Raw genomic sequence first — 10,950 nt, forward strand, 5'->3', positions numbered from 1 at the left:
GCAATGTAATAGTAGCAATTGAGAGCTATTTAGCAAACAACTTTTACATCTTCAGGCTTTTTTTAGCACCTACTGCCTAGAGCAGGTGATTGTATGAGGAACTGAGTGAAAACTGAATGGGAGTTTTCACCCATATATATGCTTACTTGGCATCTGGCAACCGAGGTCTATCAAAGCTTTCCAAAGACAACATAATACCTGAGAAACTAACCTTCTGAATTACCTGCATCCATGCAACAAGCTCATTATGGCTTTTCCTAATGCTGAACAGAAGAGCTGACTTGCCAGTGGTGTGAGACATTGTGAGAGTGGCGTAGTGGTTTGAACATTAGAGTATGACTCTGGAGACCAAGGTTTGAATCCCTGCCCAGCCATATAAACTTGACTTTGGGCAAGTCAAACTCTCTCAGCCTCAAAAGGATGGCACTGGCAAACCCTCTTTGAAGAAACTTGTCAAGAAAATCCCATGATAGATTAGCCTTAGGATCACCATAAGTCAGAAACCACTTGAAGGCACACAACAACAACAATGATGAAAGAGTCAAATACAGTAACAAATTGCCCTCCCATTAGAGCATGTTCAGTGGCAGAGTCACATGGTAAAGGTAGGATGGTGAGTGCAATACAATTACCTTCTTGTGTGTGAGAGACTGCATAGTCTCAGTATGACAAACATTCCAATTTGGGGCAGATCTCATTTTAAGGATTATATCTTTCTGTTCTATCTTTGGTACCTCATTTTAAATCACACAAACCACAGCTGCTTCCCACAACTTAGAAATCATTATAATTATTTGCACTGCCATGAGTGATAGTGCATATAAAGTCATATTATTTGCGTAATGCAGTTTTTGTACAGCCACACTTACTCTGGTCTGTTCAAATGAACAATTTTCTCTCCAGGTTCAAGGCTAGAGAAAACTGGTTCTGTGGTTGTACAGTGGATGCTTGGTTGAAACCTGTTACATACTTCCTCCTTTCCTCAGTGGGGGTTTGCATGTCTTTTAAATTTGATTTTGCTTTTTTTAAAAAAGATGAATTAACCTTTAGATGAATTATGTAGCCATCACAAATTGGTGTGTGTATGTGTGTGAAGTTACTGGTGATCTTTCAAGCTCCTTTGTTCAGCCCAGTCCAGCCTAGCCAAACTGAAAGGTAGAGAAGTGTCTCTCCCTGCTTTTAATTACTTGGTAATGATAAGTTTTAATTCTTCCCCCACATTGGCTTTAACCAGAGGGCAATATACTATGCCAGCCTGAATGGACCTGAGCCAGTGGCATTTGGGGAGAGGGCTCCAAGCAACTAAAGACTGCTTTCATCATACTGAACTGCTGATGTTTACAAGTTCCACCAGCTTCTCTACTCTGCACCTTACTTATTGCATAGCTCTTGATTCAGATGCATACTAGAAAACTGGAGAGGGCACTACAGATTATAGAGCACACTTTGTATTCTGACTCTTCTGAAGCTCCAAGCTGTTTTAGTACTAGGAGTCTTCCTCACATGCCCCATTCTCACAGCAGTTCCAACAGCAAGTAAAAATAAAATGGGATCATATTGCTTTCAAGGCAGTCATTGGAGATTATTTGACGAGGGATGTCCCATCCCTGTCCTGTTATGTTCCTGTCGGGATCACGCAAAAGGCTTTCAGAAGGGATTCACACTTATCCTGTCCAGGAAGCGTGAATAACAGCGATAGTGTGAAATGCTTTCAGATGAAGTCGTGCAGATCCCATCATTATCTCACCATTAACCTGTCATTAAAGCAACATTGGCTTTCTTCCTGACTCTCCTTTAAGCTTGACTGCTTTATGCCCTATCCAGCATGCCTTTAGGTTTTATGGGGTGGGCTTCCCACTTTTTTGCACAGTTCTAGAGCTCTGCTACTGTGCTTGAAGTAAAAAAAAAGAAGAAGAAAGAAACAGAAAAAATAAAGATAGTCAGGTACAGGGAGAGGTAGGGGAGTCGGGGGAGGAGGGAACACTGACACCACATTTTTTACAACCACGCAACTGCTCCCGGAGTAATGTTGTATGCCTAGGGACTTGCATACTTGCCAAATGAAAAGAAAGGGAGGAAAGGAGGAAAAAAGGTAAGAAACAGAAAGCATATAACTAAAATGCACTTCTGCAATGCAGTTTGTGTTACCTACTTTTTTCTCCTTTACCTTTTCTCAGTGTTTTATATTTTAAATTCCTCACAAAATCTTCTTGTAAACACTGTCTGCTACTTACAGAAGAGCCCAGTGAGAGTAAGGTATTACCTAGGGATTTCTATGGAGACCCATTTCTCAGATACCTCCTAAAATAAGAGGAGTTCTAGGACTTGTCATGTGTTCCTATCACTTCCAGACACCCTAGTGTATGTTCATCAGGACTGAAACAAGCAGGCAAAGGAGAATTACCAACTACCCCTTTTGTCCTATTCATTCTGAACCAGGGGAAAGCCAGACCTTATGCAACATGTTTGAGGTTTGTGGACAATAGGTAAAACTCTGTACACTTTGTTCCCCAAAGTCCCAAGCCACATTCATATTGTCTTAAGTAGCAATAAACAAGCTGCCAGGTGCTGGATTTAGAATTTCAGGCCCCAGAGTCTAGCATCTTGGTGCCCAAAGGGGTTCTGTCCAAGCACAGGTGAAATTTTTCTCACTAATGAACAAGGCCTTTGAACATTATGGAGCCACTAGTGAACAAGAAATAATGCAGGTGTAAAGACATTCTGTCTCATATCTGCATCTTGTGAGATTCCATTTTGCACCAGTGTGTGTGTTAGCATAAAGCTGGAAGTACCTGTGTTATCCCTGTTTGTGAGTGGTCCGAGAATGTTCAAAGGCTTTGCTTCTCACCCCTTTCACCTCAGTGAGTTTGGTTACTGGGAAAGGCAAGATGACACACAGGTTCCTTGTAGGATGTAATAATTTTTTATTTAGGTTCTTAACTTCAGAAAATCAACAAAGTAATTAATGATCAGTTTGAAGCTGGAAATGTCAGGTAAGGTTGCAAGCTTTCTCAAAGCCCATACAATTGTAAAATAATCTTTTCTCACAACAGACCTTTTTCTTATGATAAACCTTTTTGTTCAAGTAAGCATAGGGTGCAACTCTTGATCAGGGACGATTTACAATAAAACTGCCTTAAAAGCCACTTCTGAAGCCTCTGTTTCCGAAACAAAGGGTTGATCAAAATCTGGAGCTTGCGAGACTTGAATAATCTGGCTTTTAAAGCATAAAAAGTGTGCTGCTAACATTCTTTGACTTACTGAATCTTAACTTGCTGGTGTTTTGTTTGTTTTTACATGCCAGTCAAAGGTGCAGCAAGGCTTCTGAAAAGAGGCAAGGTGCTAATAACTGCCAAGCCCCTCAAAAGACTGTAGTCATTTGTTGTTGCCAAAGGCTAATTTCATATGGATTCAATTTTGAAATGTAAAGTTTTAATGCTACATCCACTCACCTTTTGAAGATAGGTATCTTCTCCCTTATCAAGCTGGCATTTTGGGGTCTTGATGTCAAATCCTACTCTGGATACAGTATTCTGAAATAGAATGATACTGTAAAAGCATTCAAATACAAAAAGCAAAGTGTACTATTCCATATAACAGTAGCCATTTATTGCAAGGGGGGATTGGGAAGTCCCACCAACTCTCAGCTTCTCTTAAAAGTTGGGGAATTTGTTTAGCTCAAGGAAGCTTGTGAGAGACTGAGTAACTTGAGGATTGTTTCCACCTGTGTATACCAGTATTAACTGAGGAGGACCAAGTTTGGGGTGAATAAAAGAAGATTTTATTTACAAATATGAAAGAGTGCAACCAAACATATGATAGTAATTCAGACAGACATAGCATTCAGAGCTAACATAAATGGAAGTATGGAAATTGCATAGCAGAGGCTTAGAGGTCCTGAAGAAATGGCCACAGAAAGTGGGATGTGGCTCAGACTAGGGTCTGAGGGTGACACAATGAGTAGGAGGGTCTCCAGGCACACAGTACTTGGTATGTTCTACTGTGTTCTCAGGGAGGTTAGGTTTGGGGACTAATATTTATATCAGATCCTACCCTCAAGAGGTGCGCTATCTTGTAATGTAACAAAGACCTGATGGTTTTCTCATGTAATCAACAATGGGATTCCAGAATAGTTGATGGTTTTAACTTAAGAGTTACAAAAATAGCAATTAGATTTAAGACAACCCAGGACAGATGGATAGGGAAGTTGGCTGGAAACATAGTAGGGGGTCAGGAGGAAGTGTTGACTTACTTGTCTTGATGCAATGAGACCTCCTTTGTCTCTTGGTGCAAGAGGATATGCAGAGAGCTTGGGGGAGGAAGGAGTGATCACCCATTTTAGTGTTACCAGGGTAATTCCACATATCTTTGAGTCTCTGTGTTCCTCCTATGGGAAATTCACCTGTTCCAAAGGTCATCATAACCTCCTAAGAACATGCCTAGACCCAGGTATGAAAATATGAATATATTGAGGTGTATGCAAGGTGTGGAGGCAAATTGGAAGGTGTTAGTGATACCTTTCAAGTCAAAGGACAAATCACTAAACTGGAGCAAACTCAGATGGGTAACCATTTCAAATATTAGGCCTGCACTTTCATTCAGGGTCACCTGCCAAGCACCCTTCATTATACTTACAACTGGTAATAAAGCTGCTCCATCCCAGATGCTCAGTCAAATCAGAAGCATCACTGGGAAGATGCAGACCATACCAGGTGACACCACTGCTCCCCAAGCATTTACCTTATAGGAGAAATGGGCTGCTGCATTTGCCTGCATCCCTTTAGAATGCTGGAGCTGAACAGAAGAGATGGAGTGAGTGGAGCAATTAAAATACCTTTAAAATATTACATCTTACCAAATTTTTACTTTAACCATATGAATCTATGTACATGAAAATACATTTAGGCTGTGCATATGATACTGTAATTTAAAGGTATAATTTTAATTTTGCTAGTTGTTTATGTCACAACTATTGCTACTACATTCAATGATATACAGAAATTATGATTTATGAGTAACATTAGTACAAAAACGTTACTAAGGATTCTGTATGGTGTGGTATAGGCAAGGTAATCAGGCATCCTCCTTTTCCAGGACATGTCCTGTATTTCAGCCTTCTGTCCAGGACAAATTCCAAAATGTCCTCCATTTTTAACATGACTAAGAAGCATGACTTTATATTTATAGTAGTGTATTTTTAGCTTTTCTTTTGTAATATTTTGTAATCTCCTTCATTTTTCTTCAACAACCTACATTTTGCAGTGCCTTGTCTTCTCTTGTGGAGGGCATTTGGTCACCCTGGGTATAGAAAGATGTCAATAGAGATAATGCAGGAGAACAGAAATCAAAAAGAAGATGAAGGGGTAGTTGACAAGAGAGGAAGAAAATAAGAGATTCTGGGATAATTTGTGTTACTCTGGTTGTGTGTGCTTATATATCTATATCATCTATCTAGCTATCTCTATATACACAGATATATATCTTACTCACTGTAAATATTTTCATTCTGTTACAGTATTTGTGAAATAAAATCTATTTCTATATTTGAAAAAAAAGGAGTGCAAGGTTTTTCTGATCAGAACTCACTTGGGTACAATCTGAGAGCATGAAATATTGGATGGTGATTGACTGCAAGTTTGAAGGAAATTTGGAAATGGTTGTGTGTGATCAGTGGGGATCAAAGAATGTGACATTGCTCCTTATCCACAAAACTGCAACTGGCTGCTGCTCCAGTATCTCCATACTCTCCTGACCACTATGCTACCATGCACTCCCTACCAGTGGTGCTACCTGTCTTAGGACTAGAAAGCAGCCTGGAGTGACTATGCAGGTAGTATTGTGCTGTGCTCATGCAGATGCAGGATCTCACCATTTGTGATCCACAACAGCATCAATGGCAGCAATGGCAGCAGTCCTTTCCAGAAAAAAGACCAGAGGTTATTTATCCGAAGCCATAACTCAGATGAGGGGACGGAGGAAGGGAAGGAGGAACTGATGTCCACACCACCATGGCATCACTGTGGGTTGTGTAGGGGAACAGATAGTGCATGCTTGCAGTATGGTAAAACATAAACAAGAAAGCTCCCTACAAGTTAAATTTTTATCTTTATTGTGAAAAGGAGAAATGCTGCCAATGCCAAGAATGGGCACTGCTTTATGTGGATGGGTGTGTGTCATGTGAACTGAACATAAAAAGGTGGGAACAGCTATATACCATCAACCATAATTAACATAATATTAATAACATTTGAATCCTGCCTATAACTCAGAACAGGATTGTGGGGAGCAGTTGTTCTTGTCATAGGAGGTTTATGGGAAATTTGGCATAATAACCAGTCCTTCTGAAGGCAGTTGTATTTGAATGGAAAAACAAATGTGTTTGAACCTTTTCAGAGCTCACAAAAGGCCTATTATTTATCCTTTTTGTTGTTGTTAAAGCCAGATCCAATATAACTCTTCACATTAGATAAGGATGACACTAAAATTGGCCACTGGAACTGCTTTGTCTCACAAGATGAAAGTCAGAAAGAAGAAGTCACACATGTGAGGTGACATACTAAAGCTACAGGTTTTTGGATCTTGGAAAGAGTTTTTGGCTCTGGGAAAAATCAGAAAGTATTTCCAATGTTTTCTTCTAATTCCCAATTTATGCTGTAGACAGCATTAAGTGAACAATTATAAAAACATGAGTGTGACAGTACACCATCCATGGTGCTTATGCTTTGTTCTGAAAAATCTCAGCGAGAAGGAAAACAGAGGCATTGGGGAACAGAAAATTGTTTGGAGGAGAAAAATTTTTTTTACAGTGTCAGGAAGAAAATGAAAACATCTACTTGCATTTTTTTTCATGGAAGAATAATGCTTATCAACAGTGGAGAGAAGTTGTGGTGTTCTCTAAGTCCATAAAGGAGATTCCAGAACCTTTGCATGATGGTGTCATGGCAGACCATTGGAATGGGAAAAGTAGCCCTGGAAATTTATATATGTTACTTTTAGGCTGATTGAAAGGAAGTAAGAAACCGATACCAAATTGCACCATAAGTGATTAGTGGAGAGTGGAATGGACCTTCTAAGCCCTTTCTGGTCACATCTCAGGATCAGTTACAGATTATTGCTCCACAAAGGTAAAAACTCACTCACTTCCAAACCAAGAAGCTGTTACAGCTGCATGGCTTTAGTGAAATACTTTGTCTTCAGAGAATAGCTCACACTATGCACGCTGATATGCAGACTGTTTATTTCAGGAGGTGTGCAATCTTTTAAAATTAAAACAAGACCTAAATTAAGGCATACCATTCTCATCAGATAGGTTGATTTGAGTGCCTCAACAGAATTTGGGAGATATGTTGCCTTCCTAAAGTAAATGTTAATCAACAAAACTGGGATAAATTGCTATGACGTAATGATGGCTTTGTAACATTCAGCTAAAGCAGTGTCCAATCTATCAAAAATTTCAATCATATACAATTCTGTTTAAGCAAGATATCTCTTTGCGTGTAGAACTGCCAAACAGAAGAGAAAGAGTTGAAGTGTCCCAAAGTATATGCGGCATCTGACTAGGTATTAAGCAATGTGTGTGTGTGTGGGGGGGGATTATCAGGCCATGCAGCATCAGAAAGATCCAGCATAGTGTAGTGGTTTAAGCACTGGACAACAACTCTGGAGGTTAGGGTTTGAATCCCCACTCAGCCATGGAAACTTGCTGGGTAACTTTGGGCAAGTCATCCTCAGAGGAAGACAAATCCAAAACCCCACTGAACAAATCTTGCCAAGAAAACAACCATTAGGGTTACCATAAATCAGAAACAACTTGAAGGCACACAACAAAAACAGCATCATAAAAGACAAATGGATATTCACAGTCTTAGGACTTTATCACAAGGGGAAAACTGGGGGTTTAAACAGCTATGATCCTGTGAAAATCGCATTATCATGATTAACATTTTCACACACATCGTGATTAAAGAGCCATTATCCCAGGAATAAACAGGCAATAAACAGCAACAAATCCCATGAATAATTTGTTGCTGTTTATTGCCTGTTTATTCCCAGGATAATGGCACTTTAATCACAATGTCATGTGAAAATGTTAATTGTGATTGCGTGATTTTCACAGGATAATCACTATTTAAACCCCTGATTTTACACATGTTATAAAATCCTTAGCTATATAAGACTAGAGAACATGCATGGGAAAAGAATATTATATAGAGTACAGTGTACTAAAGTGAAGCTAATATATAGGATAGATGAGACAGATACACAGACAGACAGACAGACCTGATGCTCTGACATTAACTGTAAAACTGCCTTCTGGTCAGCCCTGGGACCTGAAACAGTTTCCTGGGAATTAGATTAGAAGAGATAAAGCTGTGTATCAAAAACATACTGGTGACACCATACCCCAAACTCCAGATTATCTTTCCCTGAATTTTCATGAATATATTAAACAAAATGAGCTATAAGGGACCCTGTAGCCCAGCAACCAGGGTGTAAACAAGAATATCTAGGGTTGCCAGAACAATATACCTTTAACAGTTATATAAAAGACACTCATTTCAGTGTCACTTGTTATCTGTTTGTGTAATAAGCAACAATTACTGGAATTCCTTCTTCTAGACTTCTACACAACCATTCAAGATACATGAGCCATCTCCAGTTTTCTATCTTGCAACCCTACCACAGGACCACGTCTGTCTTTGGAGCTCCAGAAAGGACCAGAACCACTGTAAAAGCAGTGCCTCCAAGTGCCATCCCAGAAAGATACCACGATCAATGGCATGGAAAACTGCTGGGAGGTGCAGCAGAACCAACAGAGACATACTTCCCCTATCATTCACCAATTAACAAGGCAAAAAAAAAAAAGTTGTCTCCATCCAATAGTTAGGTCTGAAACCAGACTGAAATCCATCTCATTTAGGAAAACTTTGCACAGATAGGACAACCATGCACTCTTGAACCTTGCCCATATTGGAGACTGGCCTGTAATTCTCTTGTATGGTGTGGTTGACAGAGGGCTTTTTCAGTAACAGCCTCACCACAATCTTTTAGGCAAGAAAGAACCCTGCCTTAGTACAATGACGCATTCTCTGCTGCCTTTATCCACTCAGTGAATCCTCCTTTGGCTGTTTTTACAATCCAGAAAGGGTATGGGTCCGGCATGTGTGGGGTGGCTCTCACCTCTCCAAGGATCCTATCCACTTCCTCAAGCTGTAGAAACGGAAAGGTGTCCAAAAACATAGGATAAGCAGAAACCGAGGTGACATCCATTCAACTTGTTTCAACTACAGAATTTAAGTCAAAGTGGAATAGAGCAATTTTGTCTGCAAAGTACCATGCAAATTCATCACAATTGGCTGTTGAGTGCTCAGTATTCTCCTCTTGCAGGGCAGAGAGTAGAAGGCCCCAACCATTACTTATGGTTCTACTGAGCAACAAGGTGCAGACAGAATAGTGGCAGAGAGGTATGATTCCTTCACTGTCACTACCACCATAGGCTTTCCAATGGGTCTAGCAGATCAGACCTAGCAGTAGATGGAGGTTGAATGCTTCACCCTGTTATTAAATTCACATAGGTACTTAAGTTTTTGTCACTTGGGCCCTTGTAAAATTGTCTTGTTTTTATAAGCTTGACTAGGTTACTCCAGTTGCTGTTGCTGCCAATAACATTAAAAGGCCTTGATTCAAAAAGATCAAGGAGGGTGTGAATCAACTAGGGTTGCCTGGTTTCAAGGTGTGGTTGATCCCTCAGGAAATTGCTATACTTCATCAGAATCCTGGGCACACATTCTAAGCTGGTGCCACTTAGCTGGGTCAGCTAAATGTGTTCCTATGTGTGTTGCACTTGTGCAATGCTGATGAACCAAAATGCCAGAACTAAGGGAGGGGGGCTGGGGAGAGAGCTGGTGACTGCATAAACATGGCCCTCTTTTGCTATTTGGAACAAGGTAGGGAGTGGTAGAATTCAAAGATATAGCCGTGTTAGTCTGTAGAATCAGTATGGAGAGAGATCTTGGCACATGGCACCTTTGAGACTAACTGAAAGAAGTTGGCAGCATGAGCTTTCGTAGACTTCAGTCTACTTCCTCAGATGCATTGGTGGGTAGGGAATGGCGTATCACCATTGTAACTCATGTGCCTTGTTGTACAAGTCCTCGTGACAGCAGTGTAGAGCTGGATGGGAGATTCTCCATGGGTTGGTGATGAATCTTCCATAATCCCCAGCAGCACCATAGAGCCTGGGAACATACACATTTATCATGTGTGCTGTATATACAGTACATCCACATGGGATGCCAGACCTAGCAGATATAGTGGTAATTGCTGCAGCTACTACAAATGCATTTTATCACCTGTCCAGCTTAGGAAAAATGCTTCCTCCCACACATCGCTCTAGGTTGCCATGCTATGTGGTTAACTACATTTTACCCAAATTGTGGGTACATTCACGTGGAATGCCCAGAAGTGGTTCAAGGCCATTTTCCAAACCTTGCCTTCTCCATCTCTGTGACATACAAGAACCCATCCCTTGGTCTCAGGTTTTGGCCCTGAATCAGTAGGCAATATGATACTGCTGGCTTTCAACACTGGGTCAGCTAACAGCACTGAACTGTAAGGAGGAAAGCTAGGAAATGCATCTGAGGAAGTAGACTGAAGGCTACAAAAGCTCATGCTGCCAACTTCTTTCTTACAGTTAGTCTGAAAGGTACTACAAGATCTCTTTACATATGGAGGAGAGCTAGGTTAGTTTCCAGATTCAAGAATGGAAAATATTTGTTGCAATATTTCTGGTCCAAAAATAAATTGGCTCAGATATAGGCAATATTAAAAAAGATAGAAGGAATAGAAGATGAAATGAAATAATTTGACAAAATAATACAATAAAGTGAAAAACAACTGATAAAGAAAATGTACAAATATATATTAGAAGTAGAATTTCATGAAGAAACA

General features: G+C 40.2%; 1 protein-coding gene across 1 annotated transcript in view; it reads left to right on the forward strand.

Annotated features, from left to right (window-relative positions):
- Window positions 1-4,931, forward strand: part of MPL (MPL proto-oncogene, thrombopoietin receptor) — a 27,647-nt gene extending 22,716 nt beyond the window's left edge. The window contains exon 9 of the mRNA XM_042465759.1: window positions 1,235-4,931. Coding sequence (XP_042321693.1) covers window positions 1,235-1,306 — 72 coding nt within the window. The 3' untranslated portion in view covers window positions 1,307-4,931. The remainder of the gene's footprint in view (window positions 1-1,234) is intronic.
- The last annotated feature ends 6,019 nt before the right edge of the window (window positions 4,932-10,950 follow it).

The sequence above is a fragment of the Sceloporus undulatus genome, chromosome 4 (genome assembly GCF_019175285.1).
Source record: "Sceloporus undulatus isolate JIND9_A2432 ecotype Alabama chromosome 4, SceUnd_v1.1, whole genome shotgun sequence".
Classification (NCBI taxonomy): Eukaryota; Metazoa; Chordata; class Lepidosauria; order Squamata; family Phrynosomatidae; genus Sceloporus; species Sceloporus undulatus.